The sequence below is a fragment of the Seriola dumerili genome, unplaced genomic scaffold (assembly GCF_002260705.1).
Source record: "Seriola dumerili isolate Sdu_G_001 unplaced genomic scaffold, Sdu_1.0 BDQW01000301.1, whole genome shotgun sequence".
NCBI lineage: Eukaryota > Metazoa > Chordata > Actinopteri > Carangiformes > Carangidae > Seriola > Seriola dumerili.
In genome coordinates, this window is record NW_019174556.1 from 234,448 (window position 1) to 256,107 (window position 21,660).

The window sequence follows — 21,660 nt, forward strand, 5'->3', positions numbered from 1 at the left end:
CAACACTTATACTGTGGCATGTGTCATACTTTTACTGTGGATATGTGCATGTTTTGGTGCACTAAAAAAAAAACTGTATAAAATGTATGGAAGGCCTTAGGTTGATTTTAAAATAATTTTTGAGGGATTCAGATTTCACATTATGCAATATTTTAAAAATATCCAATTCAAGCTATTTATCTGTAATGTTACTCGCCAGTATTTATAAATGAAAAATCTTTACTGTGACACACATAGTAACACTGAACTAAACCAAAAATATTGTCACAAGAAGAAGCAACAATTCTAAATGTCTGTAATGCAAAACTGCAGTATCTCGGTTTGGTAGATAATGACTTCATTTCCTGTTCATTCATTTTTTCATATAGATTATTCACAAGATGTGACTGATGGGGACACTCAAGTAGTCTATGTATTTAATGGTAATGTTATTGTACTATCGTTTGTATATTATTTGTGTTTTTATTCTTTAATTTTGTGTATTTAAATGCCTATCTGAGGGCACTTCAAAGTATCTTAGGCAATAAATGTGATATTAGTTCATATGGCCTAAATTTATTTCTATACAAGTCTAAAATGAATAAAATTTATCAGGCCTACTGGAAACTCAGACCTTCTTCAGGTAGCCTGAAACACTTGGTAAAACTAGTAGCTACAAGAGGACTAACCGGCCATTCAATTCATTGTGTAACAAAGCCCGAGTTCACTAGTTCTGTAGTGAAATTTAAATCGGATCCCTTTAACGAATAAACCTGTGGGGCCAGTTCAGCTAAATAAAGGTCAGGGGATTACCTTGACGCAATCGTTTCCACGGGCTCTTCCACTAACAATTAAGCTCTCCTCTCTGGCACGGCACTTTGAGTCTGCCTCACTTCCTGTTCACATGGCAGGGGTTTCTCCTACATAACTTATCGGGCGAAAAAAAAAACAACCTGAGTTTGATCGATCTTTTTTCGCTTTACCTGAGCGAGGGGATGCCCTGCCTCCACTCGGAAGCGCTGCAGTCCATGGAACCTGGCCGCGCAACTCTCGGGGCATCTCTTGCCGCTGGGACCGAGGAGTCCTTCGGCAGGGAAAGGGTGAGCGAGCAGCCCATGGGGAAGGGAATGGGCTGGTTCTTCTCCCCGCTGTGGAGCCCCCGCTCCAAGACGCGTAGCAGGAGGTTTGGAGATGGTATGAGAAGCGACCAGGTGGAAGCGTGGTTGGATGACCACTCTGACTTTACGAGGGCGTACTTTTTACGCAGAGCTTCAGCGTAAGATATTTTTTATTGCAATACTACTGACAGCTGAGAATGAAAATGCATTTGTAAAACTGTGCACTTATTGCTATTGTTAATGACTTTGAACTGTCGCTTTAGAAATATTAATGGAATGAAGCAATGCATGCAATGTAATTTCCACAAAAAACATGTTAGTCATGTAGCTTGATGTGTCTTGTCTGTGACTTCAGGGTCAGTGGTCATCAGGCAGAGGGAGCTCCACTGCTGCCCAGCTTTCCCAGGAGCAGCTCTGATCACTCTGACCTGCTCATGAAGGCTCGCCATCGCAGAACTTCATCTCCACTGACCAACTCACACCTGAACATCTCATCTTTAACAGACAGGATCAAACCCCTCGCCTCCAATCTCAGTGCCCCTGACTGGATGGATCGTTGCAGTCCAGATGTATTGGGCAGTCACTCACCTTGCTCTCCCCGCTCCCCTCGTTCCTCCCGCTTCTCTTTTTCTCCCTGTCGTCCTCTTTCTCCCGGTTGCCCTTGCTCTCCTGACTTGTCCCACTGTCCTCAGCTTCTGCATCCAATTGCTACAAAGACTGCAGCCTGTGGCCATGGTGAGGGCTGCCCATGGATGATGGAGCTGCTGAGAGGGGGTCTCAGCTGGATGAGTTCTGTGGCAGAGCTCTGCCAGGGGGCTGTCCTGCATGCTGGGGAGCTGCTGGCAGCTGAGGTCTGCTCCCTCTCTCTGGTAAAGAAGTGTAGTGGAAGGAGCACCTTGGAGGAGGTGATTGCCCCAACAGTGTTGGGATGCCTGAGCGAGGGCGACATCTGCAGCCATGCGCACCTGGATCTGCTGAAGGGTATCATGGGATGTGTACTGGCCACAGGGTCACCAATGAACCTGAGAGACACATCAGAGGTAAAAGCATAAACTGGCACATTATTTGTAGTTGGCTCATGACTCTGCATTCTGTTGTAAGCTCTGCTTAACACATAACAGACGAGTTTCTACACATGACAAAATTGTTAGTTTGCTTCAGGGCCCAGGTATTTTAGATCAGAAATGAGAACCGTTCATTAAATCAGCCTGCTATTTCCTGATAACCAGTTTTTTTAGATGATGACAAGGTTATTTCACGGAGTTTGAGGGCATGTCAGGGAGTCCCAGATGGACCATGTCTTCTAATCCTTTTAGCTACTTCTTGCGCTGATTAACCTCTGATTATTGAGACAGTGATGTTCTCCACTAGGCTACAGTGTGTTCTTCCCTTGCACACACGCCAACATACACACACCCACACATAGAGAGAGGACAGCACAGCTCTTTAGAGGAATTACAGGAGGTGCCCACATCACCCCTCCTTTTCGCCATCACCAATGTGATTAGGAATCAGTGCCAGTGCCTGGCAGAGTCTGACACCAGGTAATCCCTGGTCAGGTGGGTGTGGATGGGTAGTTCCTAGTAACCTCTGACAACAAGGTTAGCGAGAAATGTGGGTATTCCTGGCCGGATGAGTCTAAAGCGGATGAGCAATAGTGATCATGTAGCTTAAGGACACATGAGTATTAATAAATTGTTGGTGAGATTTTAATGTCTGTTGCTTCCAAATTACAGAGGAATTTTAACACACAATAATGCAAAAAGCATCTTGTTAATGAAATATCATGAGCAGTGACACATAATCTGTTCACCTCCTCAGGACCCGAGGTTCGTCTTAGATGAAAATCAATCATCAAACTTCAAGATCAGGACTGTTTTGAGCGTGCCCATCAGGAAGCACAGGGGAGAGGTAGCATTCCTACATTCCTATCATTTCTTCATTTATTTCAAGAGGCGTGTGTGTGTGTGTGTGTTTTTTTGTTTTGATGTATGATTTGATCAGTGTAAGCATATGGATGCTCTCATTGTTTTTCAATATGTTTTCAGTGTTTCAATGTTTTCTGTTGTGCACAGGTGGTAGGTGTAGTGGTAATGATCAATAAGAGAAGTTTAGGAGATGGATCGGTTTCTGCTTTTACCAGCATGGATGAAAAGGTGAGGACCTGGAGGTTCTTTAATTTTTTAACAAAGCTACATATTAATTATGAAAATCTTAAATTTGAATTTGGTTTGGCCAGGTGCTGTCCAATCATATGGATGTGTTGGGGATGGTCCTGGACAATGTCCAGCTGTACGAGAGCTCCAGACAGGAGGCCAAACGCAGTGAGGTAACGTTATAAGATCCAGCTGCATAGTCACGTGTGCATATCAGGATTTGCTGCTTTCTACTGTGGTTATATCCTAAGAACCTGTCACACACCGGTACACTAATACTAACAGTATTGCTGCTTTTGTGTCAGGCCTTGATTGAGATGGCACAGGTTTTGTCAAAGGAGCATCATTCCTTTGAGGTTCTGCTGAGTAAGATGGCAGCTACCATCATGCCCTTCACACATGCCCAGTACTGCACCATCTTCATCCCCAGCTCGCAAACCCCTGTCATCGCGCAAGAGGTGTGCTTATTTGTTAGATTTCTTTTTCTGTTTATTTGGTCATGCATCACGTCTTTCCAAACTTATTTTCTGTTCCTCTGGTGGTATTATTTCAGGTTTCATTCTCGCGAGTGATACACCTGGAGTGCGAAGAGCTCGGATCAACCTGCCAGATCTACAGAAGGTACTGGCCTGCACTCTGCCACAAGTCCTCATCGACAGTTTACATGAACAAAACCAAATGATATTTTCTTACATTCTCGTATGACATATCCTAAAATAGTTCCACATCATTTTTCAGGGAGCGTGACATCAGTGATATAGATCCATCATATGCCCTTCGAACTCTGGTCTCTATGGCGACACTTAATATGTCGGAGAGTTCTGAAGGATCAATGAAGAGCCTCATCTGCTGCCCTGTTAGAAACGAGAGGTCTGAAAATGTTATCGGTAAGTCACTCTCTGACACGGCAATGGTCATTTTATATTAATGAACAGTCACATTGTACTCATGGTTTCTTATGTCAAATTATTATAAAGGCTGCCCCTTCTTAAAACACACATCATTCATGCTCGCTGCAGTAAACATACTAGATGCTGTGTGGTGTTGACAACCTAAAAAAGGAAGTCAGCTATTTGCTAGCTAATGTGATTAGGACTATTAGGCAGGGATTTAATTTAACCCTTGAAAACTACCATGTGCTAATAAACAGAAGAGAAACAGGCAGATACAGTTCTCTTATACTGGTCCTACCAGAACTGACACAAAGACTTAAGATGTGAAGCCTCTGAAAACTCCTCATACTGTCATGCCTCTGTTTCTATATTGTTTCTTACAGCGGTGTGCCAGCTGATGAACAAATGCAGCAGAGACTCAGATGACATGGAAGCCTTCAACAAATATGATGAGCGTCTACTGGAAGACCTGGCAGTGTACTGCGGCCTGGCCCTGCAGTACGCTCAGGCCGTGCAGATCACTGAGGAGCGAAGGGCCAGTATAGAGGTCACACAGGAGGTGGGAAAACCACCTTACCTTATTAGCGTAGCGCTCATATCTTTGGCTTATAGTCAAAGGTACCCGTTTAGGTGTTTGCAAAAAAGTTAAAACACTGTGTTTATGTGTGTTCATTCTTCTTTCCTGCAGGTTCTTGCCTATCACATTACAGCAGCAGAACAGGAAATCCAGGCATTGCAGGTGATTCTTCTCCTCGCCTCTCTAATTAATTAAAAAATTAATTGGCGTCATTGCTAATGTACAACTACTGCTCTACCCATTTAAACATCTTTATTTGCTGCTGTCATTGTCTGTGGGTGTCAAAGGTGACACTCAGTATACCAGTTAGATGTCTTCCCTGACCTGTGTGTTGTGTGGGCGGGAGGTAGGGAGAGGGTTGGTCCACTTTCAGCCCAACTTGTGGGTGTGAGTGATTGGATGTCTGTGTGTCAATGGCTTTCGTTTTTTTGGTTTTCTGTTTTCAGGAGGTCACCATTCCTTCTGCTGAAGAACTGCACATTCTGGACTTTCATTTCTCTGATTCTGGCCTGCCAGAGGACCTCACCACACAGGCCACCGTCCGTATGTTCCTGGACCTCAATTTAGTGCAGGATTTTAAAATTGATTACAAGGTAACTGACCTGCGAATAATTTGGCTTCTTGGCAAAAGCAGTCTTTCTGGTAGAGAATATATGTGCTATTGTTAAACCATGGTGCCAGTGTTGTAGTCAAGTCACTAAAGACCCCAGTGTCTGAGTCCGAGTCAGAGTTAGAGTCCGAGTCGAGTCCGCATTACCTGAGTCTGAATCATCAAGGTTGAGTCTGAGTCGAGTTCCAAGATGGGCTCAAGTGCTAGTGGCATACAAATGAAAAGTCCACATTTAGCACAAATGACAAAGCTGTCATTTCAAAGTGAGTTCATTTACTGTGTGTCACATAACAGCCAAACAAATGCACTTCTTACAAAAAAAAGTCTGAATTCTCATCTCCAAATTCCGTGTCCGTATGCTGTTAATGCTCAACTCTGAGTCCGAGTCTAAGTGATCAGTGCTCAAGTTCAAGTCCTGGACTCATGTACTACAACACTGCATGGTATTACCTGAATATGGATTAGAGATTAGTTTCATTTAGTTTAATGATATGCCAAATATTCCTTTTCTTTTTCAACATGTTGTGGGTTTTGAGCTGTTAATCTATTGGCAAATTGCACTAGAAATTGAATTGAGATCATGATAAATGATCCCTAAAAAATACTTATTATTACCAGTTATTTAACACCTCTTGTAAATTTCTCTTCCCCTCAGAGTCTGTGCCAGTGGATCCTGACTGTGCGCCGTGGTTACAGGAACAACGTGCCTTATCACAACTGGAACCATGCACTGAGCACTGCGCAAAGCATGTTTGCTATGCTCATGGCCACAAACCAGCTCCAGGTCAGTGCATGCATGTGTTAATGTGAACAGCTGTCACTACCAAAAAACTGACATATTTAAAGACAATAATATATGTTTTCATATACCTTTGCATGCTAATTTTCATTTTTATTAATAAAACGATTTTCAAAATTAGTCTCAGATGACCAGAAAAAGGGTATATTAAGAGATACAATTGATGATTTGTGCTTCAGGCATACTTGCCCTGCTAATGTTTTAGCGTGGCAGTGCTAGTGGCCAGTGAGCAAATATAGCGCAGATTATATTTTTTATATTTATTTATATTATATAACCATAATAAGCTAAATGTTTAAAAGTGGCAAGAATTTTAACAGGTATTTCTAATGCCTCATTCAAATATAGTCAGGAAAACATACTCATGATGCATTTTGGTGACTATTCACCATGGGTAACTGTATCAGTAGCAGTTGCATTATGTATGACTTGATACGATATGATATCTTGAGGTTTAGCCATTGTAAAGTTTGTGGAAGAGTCATTCGAGGACTGCAGGGTTTCTACAGTACAGAGCACTCTTAATTATTTGAAAGAGGATTAATTTTAGACCTTTCTAAAACCTCTTAGCTGCTTTCCATGGGGATCACACACAGGCCTAAATCTCTGCTTAACTGACCTCTGCCTCTCGCTTGTTTTAGCCTCTCCCGCTATTTACACGATTAATTGTGACTGTGAACTATAGTGTTGTGAAACTAGTTACTTCATCCTGTTGGATGTAGTTAAGGAGTTGGAATGACACTCAGTTGATAGAACACGTTGGCATTTGTGTCATTTGTTTATTTCAAAAGTATTCGTGCACATTTGATTAAAATGTGAAATGTTGTATCCCCATATTCATGAGGTTTTCCACATCTTTAGATTCTTCGGTTCAATAAATCACATCTGTTGTGGTCTGCTGTGGACAGAAATGAACTTCCAATGTTTGCATTCTCACTTAAGATTTTTCCTTTGGGACATTTTAATGGTCTTTTGGATGTAGGTTATTTTGTTTCAGCTGTACATCATCATCCATATTGTGACTGACCTCTTAACCTCTAAAGTGGAGTGTTGAGGTCCTCTCACTTCCTTTCTTTTCACCCAGCTACAGCAGGTTCAAAGCAATATTGTGCCATTTTTTTCTCATGGGTTAATTCTGTGGAACACTTTGTGATATAGTGTACAGTCATTTTATATACAGTTTTTTATCCTTGATCCTTGACTTTACGCATAAGACAGAATGTGCGGCTGTGCCTTCCCCTTCCCTTACTTACTGTTTTTAAAAAATGTACCAAGAGAAACAAACTTCAATGTAAAGACTTTCATTTTTTTTACCTTTAATTCGCTGTCTCTATCTCTTTCTGTTTGTATCACAGACTATTTTTTCCCGTCTGGAGATCCTAGCATTGATGATAGCCACTCTGAATCATGATCTCGACCACAGAGGAGTCAGTAACTCTTATATAGAAAGGTACATTTTGTTTGATATTCAAATTGATATACATGGTTATTTCTAATGTATATGTATTTTGAATAACTTATATATTTCCAGATATTATTTTGGTTATTTATATCAGTTGTTAGTCACTGCTTTCTTATATTCAGTATAATCTCTCTCTCTCTCTCTCTCTCTCTCTCTCTCTCTCTCTCTCTCAGGAGTCAACAGCCTTTAGCTCAGCTATATGGACACTCTTCTCTTGAGAACCACCACTACAATCTGTGCCTCTTCATCCTAAACAACACTGTAAGACCTCAACCATTCATCTTTTCCTTCATTCTGACCCATCTCTCATTTTTCCATCAAACTATGAGTCACCTGTGTATGCATTCGAGCGTCAGTATGTCTGAATGTACATCCATGAGCCGTGCCATTGCTCTCTTTGTCTTTCTTTCTCTTTACCTTAATTCATTTGTTTTTCAAATTCAACTTTATTTACATGATGCGCATGCACACAATTTGCCAAAGCAAAGATAGAGAGATGTATTGTTGCATTAAAATATTCCTTCAACTGGTCTTTATTCTTTTGTTTTCGAGTTACAGTCAGTGGAGAGAGAGAGAGAGAGCTTTTGTTTATGCCCGACTGCCTCTGCATGTATGTGGCGATCACTAAGTCTGCATGCCACCTTCACTGCCCTCTCTCACTTTGCATCTCTCTCATCTTCTCCCAGGGGAGTCAGATTCTCAGCGGTCTCTCTGCAGAAGACCACAGGACTGCACTACACATGATCAAAAGGGCAATCCTCGCAACTGACCTGACCGTGTACATGGAGTATGTTAAAACATAAAATGTCATAGTACCTGTAGGTCAAGCCTTGTGTCAGACCTGTTTTAACTCACATGATTTGTTTGTTTTTTTCGTGGCTGTGTTTTTAGGAGAAGGAATGAGTTCTTTTCTCTTGCTAAGAAAAGCAGAGTGAGCTGGAAGAATGAGAAACAAAAAGAGCTGTTAAGGTGAGAATGAAATAAATGAATAGCAGGGACATATGATAATGATGTGCAAGGGGGCTGTCTTTTAAGATATTTATTCACCCCCGCAGGTCGATGTTAATGACGGCTAGTGACCTCTCTGCTATCACAAAGCCTTGGCCTGAACAAAAAAGGGTAGGTCTCACAAAATACACTTCACACGTCATCTCTCGCTTCATCACAACCTTAACCTCGCTCTTTTATCCGAAACAGATTGCCAGGCTGGTTGCCATGGAGTTCTTCGCTCAAGGGGACAAAGAGAAAGAGGAGTTCAAAATCAAACCTATTGTAAGTCTTGCTAGCAAAATGCTAAATCATAGATCCTGAATTAATTAAAAACATCAGTGTTATTCATCGCAGCAGTCACATCATTTTTATCACACTTTTCTGTCTGGTCATATCGATCCTAAAATAATTATTTTACCTCAGTGATGCAGCCTCTTTTCATGTTGGGGAGTCCTTCAAGCAGATTTGAATCCCAGTTACATTCTCATTGTTAAATTTATATTACATCACTTAACCACTTCACCCAGTGGATGTCCAACCATGATAACAATAGAGAAGAGATGGAGAAATATGCCCAGCTGTCTTTTTGCTGTTCAAACACATTGACTGGTTTGTATTCCAAAGGGAATGTCTTTTAGGTGATGGTCACGTCACGGTGACATCAGGGCTGATTTTATTTATGTATATTTCTTTCCATATGGCCTTTATACAGACTGCACAAAGGCTTTTCATGGATTGTTATTGCCTCTCAGGTTCCACTTTGAAAACCACAAACATACCATCTTTGACTAGATCAACTACGTTTAGTGAACTTGTTCCATCTTTATGATGTACAACATGGTGCTTTATTTTGTAATATAAAGTCTGATTGATCTTTTCTCTCTATTTTAGCAAATTAACTTAAATGTTCTTTGTTTCTTTTAGGTTTAAAGTAAAAAAAAAAAAGTAAATAGCTATAGTTTTTGTGTGGAACTTGATCTGGCCTCCTCTCAAATAGTACTACTGTTATAACAGCCAGTTTACACTCCCTCCTGCTAGGACATTATGAACAGAGAAAACAGCACCCGCCTGCCATACATGCAAGTTGAATACATCGATGAGATCTGCTATCCACTCTACAAGGTGTGTCACTGCTGCGCACAATATGTGCATGTGAACCATAACAATGTCCTCGCTGCTATTCTATTCTTTTATTCTCCGCTCTAATTGCCGTTTTCTCTGTCTTTGTCTCTGTCACATGTTTTTTCTTCACTATCTCTGTCTCTTGCGCAGGCTGTAACAAGACTGTTTGATACCTGCTCCCCACTGCTGAGTGGCTGTAAGAAGAACAGAGAAAACTGGCTGCGTCTCACTGAGGAAGAAAACAGCGAAGCCAATGAGGAAGAGAGACAGACAGAGGAATAGAGGATCGGACAGAAGATGAAGACACTTAACGTTGGCAGCAAAAAATTATTTTACCTACAAACGGCAGTTTCTCTCTTTCCTCTCTTGGACTCACCTTTACTAAATGTTGAATTTGTGTCTTTGACTATCAAATGTGTTAACGGGATGTACAATAATCTTGACTAATGTAAAAATGCTGCAGTTATGTCCCAGACAACTGGCTAAAAGCATATGCTGCAGCATGTCCTGTATGTAAACAATGTCAGCAGTGTCAAGTCTCACATTTGCCCACTTTTAAAAGATGAAACTGTGAAAGTCTGCAACATGGAGTTGATCATTCTCACACCTCATATGTATGTTTTATGAATGTACAGTATATCTAGATTTGCAAATGCATACTAAGATTTGTAAATGTTTATCCAGATTTGAAAATACTTAAAAGAAAACTTACGTCTCAAGTCCCTTTTGTTTATGTGTTCCCATATATTTATCAAATCAGGATCTAGCATTTTGAGATTTTTTTTTTTACATCCAACATTTGATGCACTGCATTTTTTTGTTTTGTTTTAAAGATCATGCAATACTCAGAGACAGAGACAAACTATGAACCACTGCCACAGGCCCACACTGGTCTGTGACATTGTGCTAATGCAATTAAATGTACACAGTCAGAATTGCTAGGTTAGCCAGAAAATCTGCAAAAGTGTGGACAAGAAATTTTGTGTTATTTTCCTGAAAGTAAAAAGCTATGGGGAAATCTGTTGTTCACCACACATATTACTGTATGTATTTTCAGAACAGTATCCTGTAATGCATTACAGTGTTATCGCAAACCTTATTAGTAGAGCTTTTTGGCCAAGTAGACATATTAATTCTGTTTGTGTGGCTGTTCAGTATTTCAGTATAATCCTACATATACATTATAGCATGTGATGTTTGAGCCACCATGTAGGACCAGTGTTTAAAAAGCCTTATACATTTTTGGATTTTCTGAAAATTAGATACCTACTGCGTGCTGTGAATTTCTTAGCGCACTGCAGCATTTGATGGTTGTTCTGACATGTATTCGTTTTTTGCTTTTTCTTTGCTTTTTTTTCCTTTTTTTTTTTTTTTTTTTTTTTTACAAATCTTTAAATCTTTAAATTGTAACAAATAAATTTGGTCATTGAGCCAGAATGCCAAGAACTTTAGTTAACATTCACGCTTACATTGATTTTCAGCACACACTTTCATCACCATGATCATTTCCAAATATATACTTTATTTCCAGTCCTCATAAACTTACAAAATGCTACAGACTGTCAGCTGCAGTCAGCATCCCCGGCCACAGGGGGGCAGTAGTGTACTTTAACGCGGCGCGGTTGCAGCGGAGTCCGACCTGCAGAAGAAGACGTCGACGAAGAGACAAGAGGAAGAAAAATGACAGGGCGCGCAAAAAGAAAACCCAAATCAATTCAGGTAAAATTACGCTGTTTTCACCACGTTGGTTGGGTCGCAGACATTTCCGTTTCAAACAGTGGTTCACCAGGATAAAAGTTGTGTTGCGTCTGGCAACAGTGGCGATTAAGCGGCTTCTGTTAAACGTTGTGGGCAGAACAGTTTGGCACACGCTGTGTGAGCAGCAGCGGTCAGACGACAACATGGCAGCAGTTCTGCTGACTGATGCCGCAGAGCTGCTCGTGCAGTGACGTTCACAGTTTATATCATAACGTTTGAAAGGTGATTGCATTACACCGCACACTGGGTATGCATTACACAAGTGAGAGGTGCTGAGTCATAACAGTATATCTGTTTTAGCGATGTAAGCTAGCTTTAATTGACCTCTCTGTGGTCTGCTGCAGGGAAGCGTGGGTGCATGGATTTGATTCGTGGTTTGATCCCATAAAGGCCAAAAATCAGTTCCCTTACTGCTAACATAACTTGTGTGAGAGCTCGGTCCCTTCATACTCCTCTGCTGGCTTTAACATACAGAGCACTGAGCATAGCTCTTACTTATAAGGGCCTTATGCAATACAGTTGCCAGTTTATTGATTCAATTCAATAACAACTGTGCAATAAATCCTACCTTTATGGTATTGTTCACTGTTTGTTCAAACTGTTATAGAGAGGCGTTGATTCAACTTATGTAAAAGCTGCAGTTTATGATGCTGCTGATTTTGTGTTATACTGAAAGGTATTTTTCTTATATTTAGATTACCCTCATTGATATGGAGGTGATGATAACATTTTGGAAACAACTGCCAGTCAGTTTATTTCGTTGTCGGTTGTGCTAAAATGCATTAGTTATAGCTTGGTGTACTGTATAGACAGTATAACATACTTGTTTCTCCTACAATACATTTCTTTAGGAGTCAGGTACAGGCAATAGGGATTCGAAGAAAGCCCGTACTGATGAATCCAAAGCCGTGCCATTGTCAAAGGTGGATTTAGAGCAACGGGATGAGATGGTGCAACTGTACAAGCTTCAAATGCCAGAGGACCTGTACCACTTCTGGGATTTCTGCAAGGAGCTTTGTCCTGACAACCCCCGTGGTACGCTGTTCTACACTAACACCATATCTTTTTACAATAACAATGATAGGGCAGAAGGTGCATCTGACATTTAATCAATTCTTCTGTATGTAGACATAGAGAAAACAGGATGGAGCCACTGAGATTAGTGATGCTTAGCCAATGGAAAGTCTGGATGAATGGGCTGGATGCACAAATACACAGTACCAGCCCAACATCTGAGATAACTCTTTACACAAGTCTGTCTGTTTGATGTTGCCTTTATATTTGCTAGTTTAGCATGAAGAAGCAGTTTCATGCTCATCATCACCACCAAACATTTGAGATGCTTGTTGTGATGTTCTGCATTGTTCAGGAAGATGACGGCCCTGAACGTTGTCAACATATGCAGACTGTCTCCTTGTTTTCTTAGACTATTTCCTTGAGCTTTCTTAGGTTTTGCATCCGTTTGTCAGTATGTCTGCATGTCGTATCAATGTATTCTTTTTATGAATGTTAATCTCTATAGGTGCACTGACAGACGCACTGGGTTTGCAGCTGGTTGGTCCCTTTGACATTCTGGCTGGAGCTCACAAAAAGTCAAAGAATCCTCAGCCTAACTTCCATCTTCACTGGAGGTATATTTATGACCCACCAGAGTTTCAGACCATACTTCAGGGGAGTGAGGACAGCCAGCATCACATTGGCTATTACAGGTATAGCACACAATGAAGGTATTCGATCTGTGCTGAGTCAGTATAAGTGCTATTATTCCAATGTTACAGCTTCCATACGACTTAGCCTACTAACAGGTACTGTACCAGCTACAGTGAGAGAACACAGTCTGGCTAGTGAGGGGATGTTGATATGGAAACATGAGTTGTTCTGATTTATTTTTACTGGATTTTATTTTTCCTAAAAATCCACCAGAGATACTCCAGACTCCCTCCCTTCGTTTGTCGGGGAAAATGAAGCCAAGAAGGGCTGCACTATAACACAGATGGGGGACAACTTGTTTGCTGCTGTCCTGTGAGTACTAACCACCACATATTCACCACATAGGATAATATGATATATGATCATCTTCCTTATTGCGTGTGTGCATCTTCACATGTGTGGGAGCAGAGGAGCATTATTGAATTAGATGTTTTTTCCTCATTATCTTCCCCCTTCCATGTGTGTCTTCTTACCTACTGTTGATCTCTTTGTTCCCTCCTCGGTCAGCCTGTGTCTGTTGAGGAAGAGGAAAGAGAGGGGCAGCAAGAAAGCAGGGGGAGAAGCTTCAGAAAGCTTGGAGGCAAAACTGAGAGAGAGGGCTGAGACTCTGGGTTTGTGTCTAGAGCAGAAGACCAAAGGCATGAAGCAGAGGGACAAGAAGGTAGCTTACACAACGGAGAAAACTATTTTATTACCCACATTATATTGATTTTAAAACTCACTTGTAACTCTTCTAATTTTTTACTTCATATGTTGTCCCTAGGACTGCAAATTTAAAGCATTGCAGTGTATCAATTCAATACTGTGTTCAATTGTGTTTGCCATATGATGCAAGTTAGTATGTAGAGGACACCTGCAAGTACACCCCAAGCATTTGAAATAGAGTATATGTTGGTTTCATGTGTATAACCTTATTAGTGTTTTGGACACATTGCCAGCCCCGTCACATCCTCCTATCCTCCATCCTCCTTCCTTCATTTCATTCTCAACCCACTGCGTTGCCATAATGCAATAAAACTAAGCATCCATTAATTTAATCACAACCCTCTTGCAAAATGGAGCTCCAAACCGTAGTAGCATTTGGCAAAAATATGAATAACTTAAATCTAACTGGTGATGGTCGTGTGTTCAAAACAACAATGTGTTTGACTAAATAAGGTGCTTCAAGTTGATACGAGACAATGAGAAACCTCTTGTCACACCACAGGTGGTTACCAAGACGTTCCACGGTGCCGGCATTGTTGTGCCTGTAGACAAAAATGATGTAGGATACAGAGAACTGCCAGAAACGGATGGTGAGCCTACATACATATAGTTTTAAACCTTGGTGATCATCAAGGGGCCCTTGCCGCTTTTGTCTTTGGTGATTCTTCCCTCGATTGTTCTGTTGCTGATGTGAGCTCATGATTTCATTTTGATTTCATTTGAGCAACTTTGTGAATATTTATAATAGTCCACCTTGAATGACAGATTGCATGTTTAAAAATACTATTACAGTTGAAGCTGTTTTTAGTTTTGCTTAAATGGAAATCAAGTCTGTTAATAATCTACATTCACGGTTTTTCTTAGCATTTTTTCGCCTCATTATTCTTATGTACCTAGCTGGTCTCAAAAAGATCTGCAAGGCAATTGCTGAAGCGCAGAATGATGAAGAGCGTGTCAAAGCCTTTGGACCTCTCCAGGAGATGATCACGTTCGTTCAGTTTGCCAACGATGAGTGTGACTATGGCATGGGTTATGAGCTAGGAATAGACCTCTTCTGTTACGGATCTCATGTAAGTCTCAGAACATGAATAATAATCCTTCCATACTCACACTTCATTACACCCAATGTCTCTCAATTAATTTTGAAGTAATGTGACTGGAAGAAATTTATTTATTGTTCTTTGGTTTCCTGCCCCACCCCCCACCCCGCCCCACAGTATTTTCACAAGGTAATCAAGCAACTTCTGCCTATGGCCTACAGCTTGCTGAAGAGAAATTTATTTGGGGAAATTGTGGAGGCCCACCTCTCCAGCCGTAGCCATGATAACCTGGACCAACTCTCTGCACATTAAAAAAAAAAGACTCCGAAGTTCATTTCAGTTCTTGTTCTTATAAGCTTTTCCCACCATGTGGTTTGTCTTCTGTTGTTTGTCATTGTTAATGTTTCTTGGTGGTTTTGGTGCTGCTGTCATTGATTGGAACCAGTTCAATGATATTTTGTTTGTAAAAGGTAGATGTCTAATAAAGTATTTTTATATTTTTACCTGTCCAATTTTTGTATGAAAGGTGGTCTCAATGAATCGTTAAACAAACCTTGCGTCTAGATTATGCAGCAGCTGTTGTGTATACCATCCAGCAGTTTCATTTTTAGATTTGGATCATCAAAGAATGTATTTTGCTGTTGGTTTGGACACTGACAAACCAACAGCAATCTTATAAAAGATTGCTTGTAAGACAGGATTGTGTTTTCGGTGTAATACCTTGCAGTGGCGACAGATGGCGGTGTTTCCCATAAAAAAAAGTATAATGACATGTTTGTGAAAGACATCCCTTCCTTGGCAGTTGAGTCATCGTGTCCCAACATTATAAACTCAGCAGTCATTAGCAGTTATTTACACTGATCGGGTAAACTACATATAGAATAGATCAGATAGATTCAGTTTTTCATTTAACCTGGTAACTTGTGATGGTACTTAAATTGGAATAATTCTTTCCAGAGTCATCCTTACTGGAACCATACCTCCATACTGGAAATAACATAATCAATTATGCTCTCCTCAGGAGCATTGCTGCATTAACCTTTATAGGCCTCCTGGTTCCTATCACATACTGTCGGAACAACACACATTAGATGACATCTTCATTATATGTTGCACAGAGACCCATAAAGCAATCGATTCTTATGTGCTATAATCCTACCTAGCAACAGATTTTGTGTGATTTGTTGAAATACTTCATTTAGGAAAATTCACCATATTTGCACATGTAAACCCAAAATAATAAAGATCTACCATCTATATTTTGAAACAGGCCTCTCTAAGTTACAAGATGGGGGTCACAAGATTACATAATAATGCATTTGATAATTGATAAGGAACCAGCACACAGTGAATCAAGCGCTTTTGGGGCAGTTGCCCACTTTGCCTGGTTGGTAATCCAGGCTTACGCCATACCATTCCCTATACACCTAAAGGGTAAAGTAAAGTTTTTGTACCTATTATCCAGGGTTTAGTTTTTATTTATTTAGTATTTTTATGATCTCACAGATGTCTGCGTTCTACCTGGACAATAATAAAAAGCTTGCCTGGGTTGAAACCAATGTTTAAATCCAATACTTCCATACACTTTCCTTTGAAAAATTTAATTATTTTGGAATGAGCAGCCATGAATCTGGATTTATCTAAGTACAGGGCAAAGGAACACCCACCAAAAATCAATCTCTTTCATAACTGATTATGTTAAATGTGCTTTTTAAATGAAATGATGAATTCAAAACAAATTAACCTTTGCTGCAATTCTGGTTAATCCTCATTCTAATATTCTCATCTTTCACTCTGCCTTTTAAATAAAAGGTAAATTAATATAGTATCTGATCTGGAGCAATATGATCTACTCACTCTGAAAACGAATCTAGATATAAATAATGACAGAATTTTGCCAATTCAACATAATTTCTCATCCTCCTCACCTCCTATACTCGAGTCCTGCTTGGTTTTTAAATGTCTCCAAGACATTGTTATTGATTTTTCCCTGTCAACTCCCATTAAATTTGTAGTTCAGTGAAGAGACCCAGACCAAGGTGAGGGCGTAAGAATACTAAGAGGGAGATTACATTATGTAGGCCCAACCCGGTGTGCATGGGCTGTGATTATTTCTGACTTGTGTAAGCAATTTTACTTTTCTTTCTTTCTTTCTTTCTTTCTTTCTTTCTTTCTTTCTTTCTTTCTTTCTTTCTTTCTTAAATCATCATTTGAAATAATGGACCACACTGTTAACTCTCCCGTCTGAAGCTTCCACTGCTGCAGAGTCACCAAGGGGTGGGGGACAAAAGCAATACATGAGCGCACTACTGGTTGAGGTGCATTCAGGTGCCGATGGTTTGAAATGGTCTAGTCATAATATGTATTCTTATCGGTCTATTCTTTTAAGCCATGTGGAGTACTATTCTGCTTAGCGGTAGAAATTAATGAATTAATTAATGCTGTGGCGGTGTAATTACTATTTAAATGTTTTTTTTAATCAGTTTAAAAACACGGTTAATAGCGGGCATAGTTTTAAAAATTGTAATCTTCTCTTCTTAGACTATCAACCAATCATATCATGGGTTAGGTCACTTTAAATATTGCCCCCTCGCCCCCTACAGGTCGTCTATTTGAAAATGGATTGTTATAAATAAAATAAAAAAAAAACTGTTTTTCAGATTGATCAACCAATCAAGGTGCGCTGACGATGTTCCCAACTGTCCGTGAAGGCAGCATTGGTCCTGCGGAGTTTCGGGAAAGCGCATGAGAGGCGCGTTCACACCCCCACACACATACACGCGCAGGCAACACAGCAACACACCGGGAGCATCCCTTATCCGAGGGAGCGCTCGTTTCGGTTTTGACAATCGGGAAGAATCACAGTATTTGCTTCAGTCACGCCTGATCACAGACTGAATCAGACGCCGCAGAATGATCCGGGGCCCTGCCGAGCCTTTAGGATTCTGAGGCCCCGCACAGATATCCACCTTGCACTGGCAAAAGGACCCTCACTGACTGCGTCGCCCACAGCTGAAGCAAGCAGTCAGTCCGAGACAGAATGGCAAGTAGCCCGGAAGAAAGTCATTCCAGGGGCGGCGGCTCCGACAGTGACTTGAAAATGGCTTCTTCGAGCAACACGTCTCCCGAGGGTGGACCACCACCACCGCTGCACCAGAACCGTATACGGCAGGTGGGTGTCTGTCCGCAGCCCGCTCTCCGCTTTGACTGGCCCAGTCAGCCGTGTAGACCAGCAGCCCAAACCGCTGCTGATGCTGTGCGCTTAGGGAGAGCAGTCAAAGGCGTCGCCGTGCCGAAGCACATCGGCGCTGGTGATCTGACAGGTTTTCGTTGATGTGCATTAAACTGTGTTAAAATTAGCTGCTTATACGAGAAAAGCTCTCTGCGGAGAAGATACCATCTGTTTTGATAAGAGACTTTAGAGTGATGTGCTTTGGGAGGGGTGTCATAATACCCAAATAGGCCAATTGCGCGAGTTGTTATGGCCGTCAAAATAAACACCACCAGGCCTGCACCGACTCCACTAGTTACTATAACAGGCTGCAGTGAAGAATGTTTACAACTTCACACCCAGCACTGTAGGTTTAGCTACTGTTTACATGGACTGTTTCAGGCTTTACTGGCCAAAGGATGAGCATCCCTCACTCTGACCTGTGAAGAGTTTTCCCATTTGCCATTCTATATAAGCATGATATACTGTATTGCAAGTACTTTCTGAGCATTGGGTTCTCTTGAGGCTTAATAGGTGGTATGTGTCATAGTTTGATAGCATTCCATCTGCTTGTTTGTGGTTCTGTTACTGCATAATGCACTGCTGGGTAAAGTGTTCTATAGTGTAGATGTGCCCTGTGCCTGCCTACTAAGTGCTCTCTCAGGCCACTCTTGGGCAGGGCTGGTTTGCCAGTAAGTCTTTCTGCCTTTCAGTCTTTCTTTTGTAAAGTGAAATTCTGATTATTACTATGCAGATCTCTCCTCTCCTCTCCTCTCCTCTCCTCTCCTCTCCTCTCCTCTCCTCTCCTCTCCTACCCTCTCCTTTCCTGTCCTCTCGATGTCTACAAAACAACTTCATCACATATCCTTACCGCTAAGACCAGGGCCTGTTTTATTAAGTTCAATACACTGTTGCAACTACAATAGGAAAAAAATATTCTTCTGCATTCATCTGAAATATTTTCTTGAATGTCTGTTGTAAACAAGAAGAGTATAGAATATAATGTATAAGGTGTTATCATCTAGATTTGATCGTGCAGTGTGTGTGTGTGTGTGTGTGTGTGTGTGTGTGTTTGAGTGTTCAGTGAAAGTGAGTCAGGAGATGGTAGATGGTTGTTTCCTGTCTCAGTGCACTCTCTCAGGCTAATGTGATTTTGGTAATGGACTGTAGTACCACACACACACACACACACACACTCACAGACACACACCTTAGTCTACTCTTTTAGGGTGGGGTCCTTGATCTCACATACTTGGATGCATTCAGGAGTTTTTGTATTATCATAAGTAAAAAATCAAAAATGGCACTTTGTGTGTCCATGATTAAGTATGTAGGTATGTGCCCTATGTAGGCAAAACTGGAAAAGAAGTCACGCTTTGAACTCATCTTTGAGCACAACTGTCTTCTTCAATACTATTTATTTTACAGAGATCTGTGCATGCATGCAGATCTTACAGCATCTCATAAATACTTACCGGTATTTTACATCAGCTGAACTTGGATAAGCATGTCTCTTCAGTTGTGATCTTGTCTTCTGCAGCTTTTGACATGAAAGCCCAGTTGTATTTTTTTCTCTGGTAACTGTTAAATGGTCAGTTTTCCAGATAACCCTACACTCTCAGGAGGTTCATTATTGTACTCAAATGTACACATTTAAAAAATGTACCACAAAAGCCACACGATAGAGTTGGTAGTCAAAGGTGCTCATTAGTGAAGGTAGCACACCAACTGAGGCACCTGGGTGGCACAGGGGAATAATCATTTACCACTGCAGAGAACCATGTTTAGTCCCTATAGCAGCAGCAGAGCCTCCAACTTGGCCCCACTGATCGATCACGATTGGCAGCACTGATGAATGATCAGTCAATGATCCTGCACTAGTGACTCCTCCTGGTTGGTCTGTCTGTCTTTTTTTCTTTTTTTGTCAACAACCTCTCCGCCAAGAGCAGTACTAAGCATCAGTAATGACTAAACTGCTGTTAGAATCAGACATCAGAAGACAAAAATACCAAAATACTGAAAATGAATAAAGGTGGCACACTTTTCAATGTTACCTTATGATTATACTATTGTTTAAAGGTCCAACACACCCACCATGTTGAGGCTGGGTGGGGCCATGCTGGGAATCATGTGAGGTCAAACTCAGTGTACCATGGTTACAATGTACCCACTACCCATAATGGGTACAATGTATCCATAAGAAGAATGAGATAAATAAGAATAGGATAAAGGTTTAAGTTGTTTCTTCTTAATAGATGTAATTGGGGAATAAAGAAGATGTACATTTGCACACAGTCCCACTGTTGCCCTTTAAAGTTTAATATGTTAGCAAACATTAATCTATTTATAAATCCAGCCAACATGGACCAAAGTTAGCATTCATTTGGAGTTGTGATTCTGGCCACCTGGCATATGTAAGTCCAATATCTACCCTCCTTTTACCTCTGTTTTGGTTTCCTCCAACTCTTGAGTAAAATATCTGGGCCTTTAGCTATATAAATGTTAGACTTTATTCACCAGCTAGCTGCTACTTTGTCTGCAGTTTGGTGATGAGAGGGTAGAGAACAGCAGATTTATCAGCGATTTTGTGCTGCTGCTGAAATTGGGGTTGATGAGAGCAGTGACACTGAAGTAAATTTGCAGACAGTCAAATCACAGCAATGAGCTGAGAAGCCAGAAGTCTTTAAAGAGCTGCAGAGTTAGGTTATAAGTCATGGGTGATGTGGGTTCATCACTGTGGGTTACCCATTTCACGTTACATGTAATCATTTCATTCAGTGTTAATATAAAAAAGTTGATTAACAGAGCGTTAAAGGAGCATTTTGATTTGCTTAAACCACGTAATAGTTCTTTTGCCTTTCCAGGGTTCCACAGGATAATCCACAGCAGGCAGCACCTCGCAATGAAAAACAGTTTACAGCAGTATCTCCAAATTACCCTGAATTAACAGGACATTGGGCCTAGAAAGACATATTGTTGTTTTTTGAGCAGAAAAAACATTATGTCAAAAAACAACACCACAAAATAAATTTCCATTCAGCTTTATTGTATTGTGTCAGCACAAATCATCTCACATCATCTCACAGTCTCTGTAAATAACTACATGTATAGTTAGATGCTACTAGAAACTTGAGAACCATGTTTTCTGTGATTTCAATTCAAACAGAATGTATCTGAAAGAGCTCAAAGTTGAGATAGAGCTCAGTGCAGCAGTGATGGGTCTACATGTGCGAACCAAAAAGAGAAAATGACATGGGGACACTGTGATGTGAGGCTCTTACTTTCAGGTCTAAAAATACTTCCTGTCTCTCGTGTGATTGTTCTGGAGAGAAATTGCTTCTTCCTAGCCAAGTGGCTGTGTGTCCATGTCTCTGTGCTCGCTGAACCTGTGTCATTGGGCATTTACATGCTGCTATGGGCTGGTGTTGGGTGATTTCTTCCTGCAGTCTACTCTCTCCTCGGTCTGAACAATGCAGAGTCATGTGTCATAATGTGTTAGACCTCTTACCTCTGCCAGTCCACTTTCCTGT

The 21,660-nt window shown here is 40.9% G+C and overlaps 2 protein-coding genes across 2 annotated transcripts; both read left to right on the forward strand.

The window, feature by feature from the left end:
• The first annotated feature begins 974 nt into the window (after window positions 1–974).
• On the forward strand, window positions 975–10,384 carry LOC111231388 (cGMP-specific 3',5'-cyclic phosphodiesterase-like). The gene is made up of 20 exons (XM_022758463.1): window positions 975–1,255; window positions 1,453–2,137; window positions 2,919–3,008; window positions 3,173–3,253; window positions 3,337–3,426; window positions 3,559–3,711; window positions 3,807–3,874; window positions 3,992–4,140; window positions 4,530–4,705; window positions 4,835–4,885; window positions 5,170–5,316; window positions 5,989–6,117; window positions 7,488–7,582; window positions 7,768–7,855; window positions 8,281–8,381; window positions 8,486–8,563; window positions 8,650–8,713; window positions 8,792–8,866; window positions 9,623–9,706; window positions 9,857–10,384. The coding sequence occupies exons 1-20, from the start codon at window positions 975–977 to the stop codon at window positions 9,986–9,988; spliced, it is 2,817 nt and encodes a 938-aa protein (XP_022614184.1). The 3' UTR covers window positions 9,989–10,384.
• A 1,790-nt stretch (window positions 10,385–12,174) lies between these two features.
• LOC111231389 (histone PARylation factor 1) lies at window positions 12,175–15,389 on the forward strand. Its single transcript, XM_022758464.1, has 8 exons — window positions 12,175–12,180; window positions 12,316–12,499; window positions 12,987–13,173; window positions 13,388–13,486; window positions 13,682–13,835; window positions 14,382–14,469; window positions 14,777–14,949; window positions 15,097–15,389. Exons 1-8 carry the CDS (start codon window positions 12,175–12,177, stop codon window positions 15,229–15,231), a joined length of 1,026 nt encoding a protein of 341 aa, XP_022614185.1. The 3' UTR covers window positions 15,232–15,389.
• The last annotated feature ends 6,271 nt before the right edge of the window (window positions 15,390–21,660 follow it).

Bases quoted from the DNA above. Each gene is read 5' to 3' on its own strand.
- LOC111231388 (XM_022758463.1), top strand. From the start codon at position 975: ATGCCCTGCCTCCACTCGGAAGCGCTGCAGTCCATGGAACCTGGCCGC. The intron at 2,138-2,918 runs GTAAAAGCATAA...TCACCTCCTCAG, and splicing joins ACCTGAGAGACACATCAGAG to GACCCGAGGTTCGTCTTAGA. The intron at 6,118-7,487 runs GTCAGTGCATGC...TTTGTATCACAG, and splicing joins TGGCCACAAACCAGCTCCAG to ACTATTTTTTCCCGTCTGGA.
- LOC111231389 (XM_022758464.1), top strand. The intron at 13,174-13,387 runs GTATAGCACACA...AAAATCCACCAG, and splicing joins CATCACATTGGCTATTACAG to AGATACTCCAGACTCCCTCC. The intron at 14,950-15,096 runs GTAAGTCTCAGA...CCCGCCCCACAG, and splicing joins TCTTCTGTTACGGATCTCAT to TATTTTCACAAGGTAATCAA.